The 18,550-nt window shown below is 41.0% G+C and overlaps 3 protein-coding genes across 6 annotated transcripts; 2 read left to right on the top strand and 1 right to left on the bottom strand.

Annotated features, from left to right (window-relative positions):
- Nucleotides 1-452: 452 nt before the first annotated feature.
- scocb (short coiled-coil protein b) lies at nt 453-4,832 on the bottom strand. Of its 2 annotated transcripts, none has more exons than XM_026358652.1 (4): nt 4,664-4,832; nt 4,136-4,204; nt 3,933-4,013; nt 453-2,250 (listed from the first exon to the last, which is right to left on the bottom strand). In XM_026358652.1, the coding sequence occupies exons 2-4, from the start codon at nt 4,149-4,151 to the stop codon at nt 2,108-2,110; spliced, it is 240 nt and encodes a 79-aa protein (XP_026214437.1). In that variant the 5' UTR covers nt 4,152-4,204; nt 4,664-4,832; the 3' UTR covers nt 453-2,107. The 2 variants fall into 2 exon arrangements, with proteins under 2 accessions (XP_026214437.1, XP_026214438.1); XM_026358653.1 differs by lacking the exon at nt 4,664-4,832 and adding an exon at nt 4,538-4,594.
- A 1,868-nt stretch (nt 4,833-6,700) lies between these two features.
- On the top strand, nt 6,701-13,617 carry setd7 (SET domain containing 7, histone lysine methyltransferase). Of its 2 annotated transcripts, XM_026358478.1 has the most exons (8): nt 6,702-6,835; nt 8,952-9,081; nt 10,264-10,465; nt 10,674-10,863; nt 11,273-11,354; nt 11,472-11,589; nt 11,767-11,924; nt 12,445-13,617. In XM_026358478.1, exons 1-8 carry the CDS (start codon nt 6,796-6,798, stop codon nt 12,635-12,637), a joined length of 1,113 nt encoding a protein of 370 aa, XP_026214263.1. In that variant the 5' UTR covers nt 6,702-6,795; the 3' UTR covers nt 12,638-13,617. The 2 variants fall into 2 exon arrangements, with proteins under 2 accessions (XP_026214264.1, XP_026214263.1); XM_026358479.1 differs by lacking the exons at nt 11,273-11,354; nt 11,472-11,589; nt 11,767-11,924; nt 12,445-13,617 and having other exon boundaries at nt 6,701-6,835; nt 10,652-10,853.
- Nucleotides 13,618-13,891: 274 nt separating this feature from the next.
- Nucleotides 13,892-18,508, top strand: zgc:113425 (CD20-like domain-containing protein). 2 transcript variants are annotated; one of them, XM_026357042.1, is made up of 6 exons: nt 13,892-14,397; nt 15,073-15,132; nt 16,395-16,526; nt 16,742-16,888; nt 17,903-17,960; nt 18,071-18,508. In XM_026357042.1, exons 1-6 carry the CDS (start codon nt 14,233-14,235, stop codon nt 18,175-18,177), a joined length of 669 nt encoding a protein of 222 aa, XP_026212827.1. In that variant the 5' UTR covers nt 13,892-14,232; the 3' UTR covers nt 18,178-18,508. The 2 variants fall into 2 exon arrangements, with proteins under 2 accessions (XP_026212827.1, XP_026212828.1); XM_026357043.1 differs by having other exon boundaries at nt 18,074-18,508.
- Nucleotides 18,509-18,550: the final 42 nt, after the last annotated feature.

Genomic DNA, 18,550 nt, shown 5'->3' on the forward strand with positions numbered 1-18,550 from the left:
AAGAATCTGACATGTACAAACAACCCGAAACTACCTACAGACCTACAGAGACACCTCAGGGGAAACCCAAGCTTGGGCTGATCTAATCACTAGGTTTATGCACACACACTGGTGTGTTCAAATGACTAATGTACATTTGCTAGAACTAAAACTGCTGGATCCATGTCTCTGGTATCTTATCTGTGTAGTGTGTGGAACTCTACACACTACAAAATATGCAGTGACTAGCGCTCACGCTCTGTAGGAAAGTGCCTGCGATCATGTGGCCTGCTCCTGTTAATTTAGCCTTTTCCTTTCATTTGTCACCTGCATGTGCAGTGTGTACTGTACCAACACTGAACATATGCCAAGCAGCAGCTCACTTGTCCCTGCATGCAGTCTTAGTGACCCTGTGAGTGTGTGAAATGGGAAGCAGATGATCAGCTCACATCACACACAAACAAAAAACAGTCTTCAAAAAGGACCATCACTTTATTAAAGCAGTCATTTCAAATGGGCAACAAAACATGGTAACAATGTACAAACGCAACAAAGTATTTCATAGAGCATCTTTAGTTTATGCATAAAATACAGTATATGCATATTTCTCACTGATTTATTGAGAGCATAGACTTGGCTTTGCCACTTCAAAGTAAGCAAAGATATACAGGACTGGGTTCAGTATGAAACACAGACACATGGCCTTAGGTTATAAAGTAACAGTGACACTTGCTATTTAAGTTTTGTAGTTTACTCTCAACTTGCACAAAGCAGCAACAAAAAGTGACAGACTGAGTTTCTGAGCAGGTCTTTAGACCATTTAGAACAAAAATACTAATTCTAAAATTGTACCGATAGAAACAAGAGCAATACTGACTAATAAATAAGAAAAGAAACTAGGGAGGGGTGTCAGCCATCAGTGTATCTCTGCCTCCACGCAGGCACCCTGACCAACCTGTGTGGGTCTTTACTGCAGTGACTGAGGCATGATCCCCCAACAGCTTCCCACCAGACTCACACTGAAAACTGTGTTCGATCACGGGGAAGTTTAACGTAAACATTGAACTGTATTAGTGGTTAGTATGCTATTCTGATCTGGTCAAAGCAATGTGGATTTTTATTAGGTGAACCAGTGAGTTTTAAGGTCACACAGCTTCCACTGTTGCTGATTAAAGTTTGTCAGTGCTTATCCATGTTAATAACATCTTTTTTGTTCATGCGAACGCTTGAACAGGGTGAGTGCGAGTGAGGCTTCTGTGCTCTTAAACCAATGATTCTCCTTTATTGATTGCGACGTAGACTCGAGTGTCTTCACACTACCTGTTGGGCTAATTAAGAGTGACCTGTTAGCGTTCTTACTGCTATTAGCTGCCCTTTCGCTGTATACTTGTGTGTGTGATGTTCTTTATCCAGAGCAAACAAATGCCAGCTTAACTAAAAAGTGACATTGTACTGAAATAGCAAAGACTGGGCAGTTCTTAAGTGAGCCGTTAGACTCTTCTTCTTTAAAGAGACCATAAGCTGTAACACTAGCAGATCAACAACAAATGAAATATACATGTGTAAGTGTGGCATATGCTACAAAATGTAAGTACTGCTCTGTGTGTGTGTGTGTGTGTGTGTGTGTGTATCATTGATTGATGTTCTTCCCTTATTCAAATGGTGTTGCAAGTGTTTTATGTAGCATTTTGTTAGGCCTGATTTTATTTACAGACAAATTAACCACCATACAAATTAAGCATGCAGTAATTATCCAGATCCTTGAGTACACACAGTACTGTCTGCAGAGTTTTAGTGTTATCACAGATCATATAGTGGACTTGAGGTGCTCTTCTCATTAGTTGAGCTTCCTAAAATGTGGCTCTTTGTGTTCAGACTAATTTTCCTGAGTTAAAATCAGGTTTAATTTCAGCTCTCTTTTTATCCTTTCCTTTTATATTCTGATTGGACTAATACAACACTGCCACCTTGTGCACACAATAAGGACAAATACTTATATCTACAGATGAGTTTAGGCTGAAACAGTATTAAAGGGCCCATTATGTAGATGAGCAGTCATCCAGTCACCCAGGTTGTTTTGAGTTCAGGTTACTGTGTGTGTGGAGAGGGGGGTGTTCAGAGGTTCTTCTTACTTTCGTTTGCTCTTAGTGTCGGTGGTCTGAAACACACTGGAGGCTGACATGAGGTTCTCAATGTATTGACCAAGAACCTGGTTCTCTGACTTCAGTTTCAGGTTCTCCTCTTTTACAGCGTCCACCCGGGCAGACAGGTCTGAGCACACAAACACAAAGAAGGAATATTAAATAGATGCTGTAAAAAAAACTCCAGAGACCTATTACTGCTACATGCTACTACTATAATAAAACTATTACTTAAAGCAGGATGTAATTTTTTTAAAATCGTGACTCATTTAAGTAAAAGCAGATAAATGTGACAATTATTTCATGTCACTGCTGAATGTAATGCAGCTGCTGAAATCTTTGTCATTGTGGCATTAGTTTAGACTCTTTACTGGCAGACACCCAGCATCAAAGAACTCCGAATGGGGCCTAGAAAACTTTGAGGCATCGCAAACAAAGACTTTTCCCATCCTGCTTATTCCCTACCAGGCAGGGTACCAGTTAGAGTGGCCATTTATGAATAAGAAATAAGATGAACTGGTTAATGTGCTTTCACTGGATGTTGAGTGTTATCAAAATGAAGATCAATACTTCAATAGCTTAACTTGTGTCATACTTTATATTCAGGACAGTGCTTCTACCTACATCTATGCTGTCGTTGATGCGCATGCGAAAATATCTTATGTTCTTTGTTAATGAAATAATGCCATTTTGCTTTAATGAGGGTTTCCAGATAAGTTTTCTTGTCTGATAACAGCTGTATCAGTAAAGCTTGGGGACTAAAAAAAACAGCTCAACCGTAAAAACTGAAAGAGTAAGTCAGATATAAAGTGTCAGTTATGGCAGATGCACTACTGTGATCTGTTTAACTGTCAAAGGCAGTATGTTTAACTGACACTGCAACATAGATAATGATGCTGTGGTTCTTAGCCCACAAGAGGTCGACTATGCATTCATGAAGCCAGGAGATAAAGCATGCACTATGAATAATATAACTGCTGAACATTTAAAATGTACTGTATGTCTTCTACTTGTGTCTTCCATTAAGAAACACGGTTGGGAGCCTAAGGCTTAAGCCATCATATAACATATGTACTACCGACAGTGAGTATTGACTGAAATGATGACTACAAATGTTTTGCACTGTTCATGAAAGAGTGACCGAGCTCGTTTGTGAGCCAGGACGAGTTACGCCATATATACAATAACATTAACAAGCTTTGGATAATAGCATATCACCTTGTGTAAAGTAAGACAGTCCAGTCTGACTGCATGATCGTTTTCATGTCAATGGATGTACAGCGACAACCCATGCAAAAAGAAACATATTCAAAGAGTTCATTCATGGTGGTTTATATTTTGGCACATTTACCTGAACATTGTCACAACCACAGAAAATACAGCTGCAGGCTGGATCATTTTATTATGTTTGCATTTCCAGTTAAATAAAATCTCGACCAACAAGGAGAAAACAATCCTAGGGGAGATGCTGATATCCCGTCTTTGTTGTGGGATTTTCAATTTCAATTTGAATGTGATCAGATTTGTGTCGTCACCTCTAATGCTGCTGTAACAACAAGCCAAAAGAGGGAGCTGCAGGTTGGAGGGAGAGCAGGGATTATCTTGTTATTCACACTACAAACAACATCAGTGATGGATGTGATGTTAGCCTTTTGTGACTCATTGTAAAAAAAAAAAACTATCTGAGCAGATGTCACATCGCAGAAATACAAGGATGAAATAACGCTTGTATTGACTTAAAGGATCATTTGACCGAATGACTGTCTGTAGATTAAAGTCTACTAAGTGTGTGTGTGTGTGTGTGTGTTGTACCTTCTAAAGTGTGCTGTAGCTCCAGCACCTGGTTTATGAGCCTGGTCTTTTCTTCCAACTCGGCCTGGTTCTCCAAGTCACCTGCAGTCAACGAACACCATACACTCACTGTGAGATGATGAACCTGTGTGTGTGTGTGTGTGTGTGTGTGTGTGTGTGTGTGTGTGTGTGTGTGTGTGTGTGTGTGTGTGTGTGTGTCTCACCATCGTCCGAGCTCATGGTGAAGTACTCGTCTTCCTTCTTGGAATGCAGGGCTGCGGCTCTTGGAGACACTGTAAGACAGAAACTAACGTTAATGTTGACACCTTATATATTCAGTATATTTCAATGTGTCGTCACCCACGTTTCCTAGACACCTTCTTGTACACGTAAAAATAGTGACATCTCCTCATTTGAATGTAGAAATTAAGAAATGTCAACTTTCGTGTAATATTAGGATGACGTTAGCGTTATCTAGCTACATCCCGTAGTAACGGTACTCGGCTATTCATTCTCAGAATATAGATATTAGAAGTGTAGCTAACGCTAGTAAGAGCTGTCCAGTGGCCTACACACACATAGGTGTGGTGTCTTTTGGTTGCTGAGACCTATTGAACAGCTATTACCTTGTTACCTCAGCTGCTCACATTAAAACGACTGAAAAGACGAGCTACAAAACAAACACCTAGCCGTTAGCATGCTAACACACACACACACACACAGCCGCACGTCCAATCAGTAAGGACGCGTACCTCACGGTGCGAAAATCAATAAAGCAGCTCTGGCGTTTAATGTAGAATGTCCAGAGAAAATGTAAAGGTTGTATTTGTAACTATATCCCACGGCTAGGATTTGACAGCCGCTACGTTCAATCCAAAATACAGATGCCAGAGGCGTAGTGATGTCACCTAGATATATGATGTCATAGTCTTCTTCTTCTTCTTCTACTTCTACTTCTTCCACTTCTTCTTCTTCGTAGGAGACATTATCGCCACCAACCTATTAGTTACAGAAAACTTCAATTCTGGAAAGTCCTGTAGATTCTTTTGGTTTTAAGTTGGTTTAAGTTCTGTATCTTAAATATAGAAAAATGTTTTGAGAAGTGCATTTTAACAATCATATATTTAATCGCCTCTATTAGGCTCTTCCTTTAAAGACTTTGTAAATTTAGAACAAGCAAATGTCACGTGGTCTCTGCTGGCTTCCATGCATCACAGTTCCCATTCAGATGTTTTGTTTATTGTTTTTTTTCAGTATATTATTCAGTCTAAGTGGAGTGAGCAGTGTCTTCAATCACCCTCCTCCAACTAGAACCTAGATGTGTATCACCTGCCTCCAGACTGACGGCTTCGGCCAGAAGTTGCTAAGCTGGTATCATTCCACCATCGATAGCTGTTATCAAAGTCTTTGATCATTGTCTGCAAACACAGTGGACTGAGACATATGAAAGAAAAACACTGTATTATATGTTTGGCATTACTTAGGACAAACACTAGCTTAGAATATAGTTACTTTGACAAATGAGACACCAACAGCTCTTTATTTTATAGAAGTGAGAATAAAACTCCTGCCTGATTGATGCTTTGTGAATTGTATTTGTATTTTATTTACATTGGAACTGCATGATAGCAGCTTAGAAAAAGATGTCTCAGTCTCAGTCTTCGATAATCCAACCTGCTGAGTCAGGTGTTCTCGTGGCCTACAGCAGTGCGCTGGTATTAATATCTCAGTAAACAACATGAAAACTAGTTTTCAGTGTGTTACAGGTCTACTTACAATGGACATGAGAAATTAAGAAGAATGAAAATGGAGAGTGAGGCAGCTGAGTGTGGATGAGAGGGTAGGTGGTTCCACCATCGTACAACCACAGAGCTGAAAAGTGTAGCCTGGGATCTTTTGAGGTGAGGGGCCCACAGGATGTTGTTCCCTGGCAGAGCCCAGCGGGTGGGAGGGATTGTAGACCTGGATGAGGGAGTTCAGGTAGGCCATTCAAGTTGAGTTCACCACTTTGTAGGTGAGGGTCAGGGCTTTGAACCTGATGTGGGCAGCTACAGGAAGCCAGTGCAGAGATCCGAGAAAGTGGTGTAACGTGTGTCCTTTTTGTCTCATCAAATGAGACGTGCTGCTGCATTTTGGATCATCTGGTGCAGCTGGTAACCCCAACAGTAAGGCAGAGGAAAGTGATACTTTAAGCTGCATAATCCAACCCGTTGACTCAAGTCTCGTGGCCTACAGTATTGGAGTGGTACTGATATCTCATTAGACAACACAAAAAATGGTTTTGAGTGTGTTACAGGTCTACTTACAATAGACATGTTTTCAAACCACTTTTACAGCATATCAGGAGACACATGATCAACAGGGTTGATCATGTGATCAAGATTTGATCAAGATTTGTGGGTCGTTGCTATAGTCATGGTTAGCCTGAACTCCCCCCACACACTCCCCCCCTCCATTTACCTTTACATATACTCATTTTACAAGGCAAAATATCTAAAAAAAATGGAAACAACTTTAAAGTGCGTTAAAGGGAAGAAGTGTGTTTCTTGTTCCACAAGGATGATCAACCTAGAGACATCATGTAAGTATTAGTGCATCAACACTTCTGTGCTACTAGTGCACTGCAGCAATTATTATTATTATTATTATTATTATTATTATTATTATTATTACAGTAATATGTAGTCAGTGGTTAGGTTCCTATCTTTTAGTGAGTGCATATGCCTTATATCCACCCATATATTGATCTATATTTAGAGTAAAAAGGTCCAGGTTCCTCCGTCGTGACTGCTCGCCACGCTCCGGTGACGCCTCATGTGTGAGTCCAGCAGGAGGAGCAGTCCGAGCTGCGCTGCGCTCCTCCAGCAGCCGCCTGCCCTGCATCATGGACAGCGATGACGAAAATCTAGAAGAGGTCGTGGACGGTGAGCAGCAATCTTCTCTTTATGTCTGGGGAAATGAACGGAACACAAAGGCCAGTTGTTGTGCGCTGATGTCAGATTCACTTCTCCTCTATTTAAATCAGCATGAGTCAGTGTGACGCTGGGCCGCTCGGTAACGTCAACAACCGCGGACTTGAGTTCAGCAGGAGATCCGCCTGACAGGCGAGGCAGCGCGGCCCCCGTGCTGGGGGCGTCCCGCTGCCAGCATGGCAGCTGGAAGTACTTCATGAGTCACTTTACTCAGTCACTTGCCACACTGCCAGTTTTTACTTCACCGGGAAATGTAGTCCTGCAGTTTACACGTACATTTAGTTATTTAGAGACAACTTTATCCAAAGTGAGTTACAGAGCAAAATGTCTGAGACAAGGAGAAGAACCTTGAAGTGAAGTGCTGTAGGAAGAGCTGGGTGACATGAGCTGCAAGTGTTTTAATAAAGTGTTTGAAAGATTGTGAAGAGTTCTGTTTTCAACACGTTTTTGAAAGTTGACAGTGAGCAGAGATGAGAAGGTCACAGTTCTGCCTGATGGGAAAGACAGTAGGACTGAAGATTAGAGCAGAGCATGTGGTGGTGGACCATGTCAGAGGCTGCAGAGTGATCTGATCCAATTCAGACTGAAGACTGAACCGCAGCTTGTGCATCCCTCAGGGAATCCCTAACACTGACGGGTTGAATGTGATGTGTTCAGAGGATGTTTGTGTTGGTTGTTGGTCTCCAGAAACAACGATAAAGTAAAATATCACTGTAAATACATTTATATATTGTTGTGTTCTCTTTTGATTGTTAAGTAATCACTGCAGCTTCCACTGTTTCAGACCTGTGCCACTGCCCTGCTTGTTTTCCAGAGAGGTGTTGCTCAAAAGCACAATTAAGACATTCAGGATGACTGAAATATCCTAGTTTGACCTATTCTGTTAAGCTCGTCCTGGCTTATTCCGTTGCACGTTTGCTAAGCCAGAGTAAGAAGGTGCAGCTGAGTCAAGCCAGGTGTAGATATCTGGGATATGTGCGCATTTACTTTATTGTTTAAAAGGCGGCATGTATCCGTCACAGAGTTACTGATTAAACATGGACAATACCCGCGCAGCATACTTTAAACCCACAGAGCAGCAGCACAATATGGAGATGTACTGTACGAAGAAAACAAAAATATGACAATAGGAGAGGGAAAAGCCCAGCAGACAATAGCAGATTTATTCCAGAGAAAATGTTACAGTGCAGTTACTGAACATATGCACTAAACAGTTGTAGTATAAATTCCTTAAATAGGATCATCAGCAGTGCATGTTACTCAGGAAAATCCACAGTTCGCATTTGGTACATTTAACTTGTTTCACCCCCCCTATTTTTTTTCTTGGTTAATTTATTGAACCAAATCTATAATGTCATAATTTGACCAGTATATATCAATTTACCTATCTTATTAATTTTCTATTTACATAGCCTCCCTGTATTCCCCTGAGAATCGTTTAATATGGATGTGGGTGCAGTCCACTGAACCAATGACATTAGTGAAGGCTGAAACACAAACTAAACTGAGGTTAAGACAATTATGTAATTTGTAATTCATGTTACCTGCAATTTTGTAGAACTCCTCCTTGATGTGGAGGGGACGTTTGTGACTAGGGAAGGTTATAAACACATGGACAAGTGATTTTATTGCCAGCGTAACTCTTCTTATTGTACGGCAATAGCCAAGTACTGCAGGGTTACACACACACCATCTGTGAGACAGTGAGAGTGTGGCCCCACGCTGTCTGGTGTTTTATATGTGGACCCAAAATCCATCATAAATATCTGATGCCACCGCATGAGAATGTGTACCTGTCAATCAGGTATTGGTTTTCAAATGCTAAAGGATCAGGCCTGTCCCGGACAACTCTCACAAAAACTCACAAAATGAGCATGAGCGTTTCTAATGAACTCAACAATTGCAATACACATATTGTTCAAACCACAACAGCAATCTTCATAAAACTAGTGATATCTGGAAAATCCCAGCTAAATCCCTTATCTTGGTTTCGTGCAACAACACTCACATTCAAAATGTTATCTGTAATTAAACAGTTTTTTTCCTGTGCTCTCCTCTGTGTGTGTAGGTCCGTTGGATGACGATGGTCAGCCTCATGGTTTCTGCACAGTGACCTACTCATCCAGTGATCGCTTTGAAGGACACTTCACCCATGGAGAGAAGAATGGCAAGGGCAAGTTCTTCTTCTTTGATGGAAGGTACTGTACAAGGGTCCTGATTGTTGTAACTGTAATCAGACTAGTGCTTTTACTTACACTACAGTCTGAATTAGACTAAAAGTTGTCTGTATTCATAAAATGTAATTATTTTTCCAAATATTCTTATAATTTTCATAAAGTTTCAGAGAAAATACCGTAACAACTTTTTTAATCTTTACATTTATTTCCAACAATCGCCCAGTAGACTGTAATAACTTGTATATAAGAAGGATTATCTGTCATATTATATTAGAACTTCATAATCAGAGTGTAATCACAAGTGAAGCAGCGTAGTATTAAGTAACAATAATTCAGTTCATAATAATTCTGTTCAATGAATTCGCCATGATTTCACATTTCACAGCCTAATAAAATATCTCCTCCACAAAGTTACATTAGTTATCATATTAAAAGGCAGTGAATTTATTATCAGAGATGTAAGAGTTCTAAAACTAAGATCAAAACTGTGACCCACACATCCACGGTCTTCTGTCACAGAACATGGGAATTACAGCTCTTTGAATACAATCTAAGTTGTGTGTCTTTGCTGTAAGTACACACACGCCTCTGTACAAAGCAGGAGGATGAAGCCTGTGCATCACATCGCATTTAAAGAAAATCTTTCTTGCAGATTTGTGCAGAGCTGTGGTCATGTTTATTTGAACTTTAGAACATAACCGCTGTGAAATAACTAGAAAACACCCTTTTTTTTTTTCCAGATCCTTCGGTCTCTCTGTCGTCCATCTCCTTGTCTACCCTTTAGCTCACTCGACCACTGCTCTCTTGCCAGGGAGGAGGGATCAGTGGTGCATTCACTAACATCAATAGACAAATCATAATTCCACGCCAAATCAAGCTACCTCTTGAATCAAAGCTACCTCTCATGCATTGCTAATTCTCACTGTTCAAGTAAAGAGGAGACTAGTAAATTTGGAGTGAGATTAGGGTGCAATATTAAAAAGAACATCTCTCACGGATCCCTTCTTTCCTATCAAAGCGCTATTCAGACAAACCAGATCGTTCATGAACGTAACATCACTAACTGTCACACTATCTCACATCTCTAGTGAAGTGGTCGCTTTGGTAAATGCCACAAAGTAGTGTTTCACAACAGCATGTTGCCACATGGACTGAGTTAACCTTATTTTCACTGCAGCTGTCTTCTTTTCTTACTCACCATAGTACCCTGGAGGGTTTCTACGTAGATGATGCTCTGCAGGGCCAGGGGGTGTATACGTATGAAGATGGCGGCGTCCTCTATGGGACGTATGTGGATGGCGAGCTCAACGGGTCCGCCCAGGAGTTTGATGGAGAGGGCCGCCTGGTCTTCAAGGGCCAGTACAAAGATAACAGCCGCTGTGGGGAGTGCTGGGTCTACTACCCTGTGAGTCAACTCAGTGCTCACAACAGCACACTGCCTACATGTTGTACATGTGTTGAAATTACACTTGAGTTCAAGCAGGATTCATATTTAGGAAGGATTTATCTTATCACTACCATACCACAGGAGTTCTGTGTGTTCATAATTAAAGTAAATGAACAGTGTTTGTTGTGTGTATTGTGGATGTTGGTGTGTACTGTGGTGCGTCTAGGATGCGGGATGTGTGTTTGGCTCAGTGAATGAGGACGGGGAGATGACGGGTGACTCTGTAGCGTATGTCTACCCGGACGGACACACGGCTCTGTTTGGAAGCTTTGTGGACGGGGAGCTGATTGAGGCTCGCCTCGCCACCCTGATCTCCAACGAGAGTGGAAGACCACGCTTCGAAATCACACCTAACAGTAGGTAGAGAGTCAGGGAAGTTTTTTATGGAGATTCATGCACACTGCACATCAGTCTGTGGAGTCTTTACTGTAAGTTTAGATCCTTATTAAATCATCACCTCCACATAAGGACATGGCCCGTGGATGAATCCATTTTTCAATGTGAAAATGTGAAGTTTTTAAAGAAGAAAAAAATAACTGGCCAAGAGTATCCACAGAATCGAATCCAATAAAACTTTAGCAGTAATATAAATGTGATGGTAGAACAGTGGATCCCTTCACTACAAAGCTGAAAACAATCAGCAGCGGGTTGAAGAGCAGCAGAGCATCTCTACATGAGATGTCTCATTTCTCAACGTTTTCATTCTAATGACGAGGGCCGTACTCACTTCTATTGTAACTTAACATAACATACTATGTTTTAAAGGTCCTGTGTACTCGTACGACAAGTCCACGTCCACATGTATTGCCACTCACTCACTGCTTCCTGACCCATATGAGAGCCAGAGGTGGGTCAGCTTTACATATGCCTCTGTCCTGATAGTTACCACAGAGATTAGAATGATACAGGAGCCAGATGCAGCACTGTTCTTCATATTTGTCATCATGTTGTTTCTTTGTGTCAGGGTGTTTGTGGCGGACTCTTTGATTAAAGGAGCAGGACAGGGCCTGTTTGCCAAGACAGACACTGAAAAGGACACTGTGGTGGCTTTTTACAACGGAGTACGCATCACACACTCTGAGGTATAACACGCAGAGCACAAGTAAACAAAGAGATCATCTTTTCATGTAGTCATTCCCAGCATTTTAACATATTAAAATTGTAGTTTAAATGTTCTGGAGAACTTTGTTACATTTTGTCAGCCATCATGTGGTAATTTGCACTGCATTGTGTTTTTCACGACCATGTGGACTCCTCAGGTGGACAGCAGAGACTGGGCACTTAATGGAAACACAATCTCACTGGACGAGGACACCGTGATCGATGTCCCTCAGCCGTTTGACCAGATAGAAAGATACTGTGCCTCATTGGGTCACAAGGCCAACCACTCCTTCACCCCAAACTGCCAATATGACCCGTGAGTCCAAACAGGGGAAAGAGTCAAAGATTTAAACAATGTGTCCATGTAGTATCTGTCCTACTTTCATTCACACCACACACAAAGTCTTGTTTGGTAGATGGTGTAATGTTCCAAATAGACCTCTTGCTCATGCTGGCTCAGTCTAGCGAAACTAAGGGATGATAATTATATCCTGATATTGTAGTTTTAGTATTTAGTATAAACAGCAAGTGTAAAAATGAAGTCAATACAAAGTGAAAAAAGAAAAAAGAAAATTTACAACAAAACGCATTCTTGCAGTTGTTGTTAGTTCATTTGCAACTCAACAACAATTTTTGGGATAATGTTTGAAGCTATATTGGTTTATAGTCTGTAGAACTAATAAAGAAATGTTACAAATATCAAAGCCCGTGCGATCCATGAATACACTTGACTTGGTCAATTGCACATGAACCATGGTTATTGTAAATGAAATCCATTCTATGCAAGAGTGTGATTTAATGAATCCAGTCTGATCCGATCTGTTTGTTTTGTACAGGTTTGTCCATCCTCGTTTCGGGCCTATCAAGTGTATCCGAACTTTGAGGGCTGTGGAGAAAGACGAGGAGCTAACGGTTGCCTATGGCTACGATCACGATCCGACAGGGAAGAATGGCCCAGAAGCTCCTGACTGGTACAAGCAGGAACTGGAGGTGTTCCAGAAGCGACAGGCAGCTCCTGTTGGCCAGTGAGAATGCAGATGAGTTCTTCTGGACAATTAAAAGCCCCTCTACCAATGCCACCACCTTTCAATACTCCTGGAGCCTTATTGCACTTGATATCCCATGCAGCTGCAACCCACACTATAGATATTTGAGTTGTTACTATGCTTTGCTTGGTATTCAAGTGAAATACTGCTTGAGCAATTCAGTACGAACAGAGACTTTGGAGATCTAGGCTGAAAGCGACACAAGAACTATGCAAGAAACCAAATGATTTTAAAGGAGACATGTAACTGAATATGATGTTCTGTCAAATTTTACCACTGCCCTCGTATGGCAATGATTTACATGCTCATGATAGGTGCTTATAAATTTAGAGCATGATGACAAATTACTACAAATACTGTCCATATCATCTCTTACACAGTCAATAGTTTTACACAGTAGCTGCTGTTTTCTTAACAGGGTTAACCTTGAGGTGTTGAGTTAAACAGCACTATTTGTACTGCAGAGTATTTATATTATGTGGTTAAACTCTTTAACTAGTACTTTCACTAGTACTGTCACCTAGTACAATAGTTCTAGGCACTTCACATGTTATGATTCTTCTCCATCATCAGTACCATAATCCTTCTACAGCACAACAACAAGCCCAAACATCCAGCCAGGGTCATAAAGAACCATGTCTAATTCCAGGGCAGTTCACACAGCTAACAGTATACACAGTACAGTATATAATTACAGTGACTAATTTATTTATAAAATCTGAAATCGGTTAAGTACTGTATTTCCCAAACTCTTAGAGATGATGTCAGAATTCAGAAATATGTATTTCCTGAGCTTTGTATAGGTTTCTAACTTGTGGAGTTAAAAATGGATGGCCTAACACTACAGAAAAGACCTGTGAGCCTGTCCCACTTTTCTAACCTAATGATCTTTGTTCAGATGCTACACAATAAAGTCCAAAATGAAGAAAGTCTGTTTTCATGCTTCATTTATCACTGAATGATTGACACACAAGTACTGACATAAAAAAAAAAAAATCTGTTTATCTATTTACCTGTTTTATGTTGCAATCAGAATGCTATTAAAAAAACAATTTGCATAAATGGAATACTAGAAGTATTTTTGTAACTTAATATGATGTGATTAATCTATGGAGCTACGTTTAAAACAGGTTTAACAGAGAAACACTGTGTAAATAAATATGTTTTAAAAGCTCAGTGCTAACACCGGAGAGGGGGCGTGGCTTGCGTCCTGAGAGTCCAAACTCTGGGCACCAAAGCCCTGTGGTTGCCTCCACCTGCAGCTGGTCAGCCAGGTTAATGGATAAACTTCCTACCTGGGGAAACAACAGGGAAACCAGCCATTAACCCGGAACACACACGCTCAACGGGTGAGAAATACTGCGAAGGGCCTTTCTGGAATGAAAAGAAGTACAATTTAGTTTCCAGAGACACTCACCAGCGCTGGAACTGGGATGTTTTTGACACCGAAAACTCAAAAAGCGACGCCGCGCATCAAGCTAACCTGAGAGTTAGCTAACGTTAACCCACAAGCTAAAGCTCACCTCTGACCGGTGCGGACGGGTAATAACGGGACGTTACAGCGGCTTCATACTCGGCATGGACCGGTACAGGTATTTTATTTTCAACCAAAAGAGCGTGCTCGTCTTCGGCATCCTCCAGGTGGCTTGTGCTGGACTTTGTGTGGTCTGTGGGTTTATGGACGCAGTTTTCCGCAAGGATACCCCGCTGAGTAGCACCAGGACACCGGTGTGGGGCGGACTGGTGAGATTTTGAAGTTCTTTTCTCCAGGTGGACACTAGAGCCCGCGTTGTTGTTTTTCATGACCCTCAACCTTTTCCTAAGTGTTGGGATCATCATTTGTGTACACGGTTTTCAGGCCTTTTCTGTCTAAACAAGAACAAATCCAGCAAATTCCCCAGTATGCTGGTGGAGTCTGGTGCGAGATTATGGGACATATACAGCAGGGGCTTGTGCTGAGTTTGAAACATTTTATTTTCTAGTTGTAAAGGGTGAATTCAGCACTTTCGTATGAATTGTATTAAACGTACTTATATTAAAATATCTCTCCACTTCTATGTGGATCAACTCCAGGTGACATCATCTGGAGGAGTGGTTCACTTCAGATTATGTTGACTTGGTGCTCATTCTGTGTTGATGTACTTCTAGTATTGGTTGATCTGTTCTTCAAGATGACGTGATCTGAGCTACAATCTCCTCCAGAATGACATCATCTGGAAGCAGAGAGATATTTTAATGTAGAGAAGAAAGAGAGAGTTTTAATACTGTTTTTTTAGCCTACTCTCACTCCCCAAACTACAATAATACCATAGGAAGCAAGTTGAAAACTGGTAACATTGCCCTTTAACCCTGTTGACTGTCTGTACTGACCATTTGCTTGTGTGTCACTTCATTCTGGACATGCTCGCTTCCTTTTAGATCATGGCCACTCCTGGTGTTTTGGCGCTGTTTGCCTCCCAAAGGAAAAACGCAGTACTGGTAAGCTTCCAGAAATAATGTACATTTCAAACTTTTGACCTCTTTATAATATCAAAGTCTTCTACCTGTAATATTCTTATAAAAACCTTGGCATAAATCCACTAAATACTAAGTTAAGGCAGTATTGTTCCAACTGTTGTTGAAATAACACAAAACAGCATTCACAAAATGCTTTTATTAATTAAAATGATACAGTGTTTCTAGAAAACTAGGTACATACACTACCCGTCCAAAACAAAGTCTTGCCATAGCATTGTCTTAGTAAGCTTCTGCAATGTCACAGCATTTATTCCCAGGATTCCTCTGATGCACCCATCACTCTGGAACAGGGTAAATCTGGACTCATCAGACCACATGACCTTCTTCTATTGGACAGTTCTTAACCCAGTTTTTGTAGTTTCAACAATCTCCTTAGATGTTTTCTTTTCTTGATTCATGTCAATAATTTGACCCTTTGGAAACAGATGAACATCTTTTCCAGGACCACAGGATGTGTCTTCAGACATGGTTGTTTAGGAAATCAGAAGCTACTCACTGCATCAGTTAGAGTTAAATAACTTGTTGCCAGCTTAAAAAGTATCATCCATGCAGTAATTGTCCAATGGTAGGCTCTTACCTTAGTTGCTTAGTTAAATCCAGGTGGTGACTTTTTTTTGTCACCACCTTTTTTGCAGTGTATGTGCAATATGGACAAAAGCAAACCATTGATGCTGTTATTCTTCTACAAGTTGTAACCATTGTAAACAATAACACCAGGATCAGCTGTGTTACAGTTGCTACACCAACATATAGGGCTCTGAACACTTTCAAGACTCAGCTGACCTACACTCTGTACTTAACACCTCCAACACATAAACACAGCATAATAGCTGTTGCTAACAGGCTTTTTAGTTTGTGAGTATAGCATGACTACCTTTCTTTGGTATAAATGTCATTGTTTTAAGTTGTTGCCATTACTCAAGCTTGTTGAAAGCTCACACCTGCTGGCACATCCAAGGAAACAACGACAGTTTATACCTTTGTAATAATCTCAGAGAAATGCTGGCGCAGCCTTTTTGCACCCTGACATCAGCAGGTCAAGTAAGATTCACATAGGAGAATAAAGGGCTCGCATTTGTAAAATAAATAATTGAATATTAAGGTGTATTAAGGTCATGTAATGCTTTAGTTATCAAGCAAGAAGTGCACAGTCTCACATAAACACAGACACATACACACACAGCATTGTTTCCTTAGCTGAACTTGTCCTCCTATCCCTGCAGGTGAGTGTGATGGTGGCAGCAGCAGGGGTTTCCTGTGCAGCTGTGCTGTTTGTATCAGGTTATGCCTGTCTGACGCTCACCTATGGGGAGGAGGATAAAGAAGTCTTCCACCACCACGACAGTCCCCACGTGGTAACTAGCGCACACACACACATGCTTGTGAAGATGCACTAAAAATATCTCTTAGTTGACGGCCTTTGTTGTATTTATTGAAGCAAATGATTAGTGTTTGCCTCCCATTCATGTCTCTGTCTCTCTAGGAAGTGCAGTGCAATGACAGACTAACCCTAACTAACACATATTTCATACACAATGTAATGTTGTGACATTTTTTTGTCTCTGCTTAGACATTTGTGCTTCATCGGATGGTGAAGGGGGCCAACGCCACCATACTGCTGACATGCACCATCAGCCTGGTGCTTTCTTCCCTCATCGCCTACGTGGGCTGTCGCAGTCTGCCCTGCTGTGGCTGCTATGATGCCAGAACTGGACTGGTGGGGAAGAACACAGCCACAACAAATAACACTGAAAAGAATGAGATTAATGTGTTGTAGCGTAGTGGGGTGGTTAGTAGTGTCACCTCACAGCAAGAAGACTTAGAGTTCTAGCCTGTCGGCCATCCAGGGCTTTTCTATGTGAAGTTTACACACAGAGTTTATGTTTTTAGTGGACATATCAGTTTGCAACAGAATAACATGAACATTGTTAATATGCAGAGTGAACGTGAGTGTCACAGTAATTATGTTATCAGCTTATTGTATCATACATGACTGAATAATTTTTGTGTTCAAGGACTGTACAGACTATAGGTTACACGTTTTGGAAGCTCCCCATCAGTAGCACAAACTAGTTTTAAAATGTCAAGAAAATCATTAGAGCTGTCTGGTAAAATATACCATTCAACAAAAGTAAATATGACAGACCCACCAGAAAATCATGGAATGATGTTTTCTACATGGCACGTGTGAGAAATGAATGTGAACTAGTTCATTTTAATCTAAATGAACTGAACTTTGATCTTCTCTTGTGATGTGTGAACTTGCAGAGTACATTGTGATGACTCGTGCTGAGTCACATCTGTGTTGATCAAGCACATGCATGCAGGCACACATTACTAGTGAAGTGCTTTGCAATATAAACGCTGTATTTCTGTTGTTGACCATGAGGTCATCACATACAAAGATAAGAAAGGAGATTTATTCTGAATTGTACAGTCCCGTGCCTGAGTGTTACAAGTCACTGTGCTGCCAAATAATGGAGTTAGTGTTATTCTGCTTTTTGTTTGAAGGTAACACTAATATGTTAGGTTCAGCTATACCGACTAGCAACATAGAAATAAGACCAACATCGTTCAAAGATCCCAAAGAGTATAATCGCAGAGATCTTCTATTGTGGACAGACTGTGGACTAATGTAACATTGGACTCAGATAAGAACTTCCTGACTTGGACATTTAGTAGACATGAATGATTATCAATTGACCTTTCCGTGTCATTTCCTTTGTTGTAGGAGACTCTGGTTCCTCAGTGTGACATTGGGGACACAGAGTTGGTGTGCACCTGGCAAGGTAACTAGAGAGACAACTTGTCTTTGCTGCTCTTAATATGACAGTGTTTGATCTTAATGTAGTTTTACTGTCAGCTGTCAGCCAGTGACGTAGTTCTCCTCTATGTCCAGCAGGAGGTGACGACAGGCTCTTCAACTCTCCAGCTCAGCACACTCATCCAGGTACAGCTGAGGAAGAAGGAGCCTCCAAACTGCCTCCGTACAGCAGACTGACCTGACACACAGCCACGTCAGAGAGCGCTGCCCTTAATATTCCTGTTTTTGCCTTCACATTTCTTTCTTTTTGTGGATTGACTGAGGGGAGGAATACAGACCCTCTTTTAAAGCTGGGAACAGAAAGCTTTGTTTCAAAGAGACGTACAAGTAGTTTGAGCTGGATTAGACTGAGCCACATTCACTGTTGCCAAACTCACTGAGACTCTGCAGACGTTGAATGTCTGTACATGCGACATATCAGGACTGAATGTTTTGTTTGTTCTGAATTTATCAAATTTATCATCCTACGATGTTTTATGTGTATTTAATGAATAAAACCTGACTAAACTGAAAGCTTGAGCTTTTTCATTCAGTGGTTTCTTCAAAAGAAATGAC

The sequence above is a fragment of the Anabas testudineus genome, chromosome 10, assembly GCF_900324465.2.
Source record: "Anabas testudineus chromosome 10, fAnaTes1.2, whole genome shotgun sequence".
In the NCBI taxonomy this organism is placed as follows: domain Eukaryota; kingdom Metazoa; phylum Chordata; class Actinopteri; order Anabantiformes; family Anabantidae; genus Anabas; species Anabas testudineus.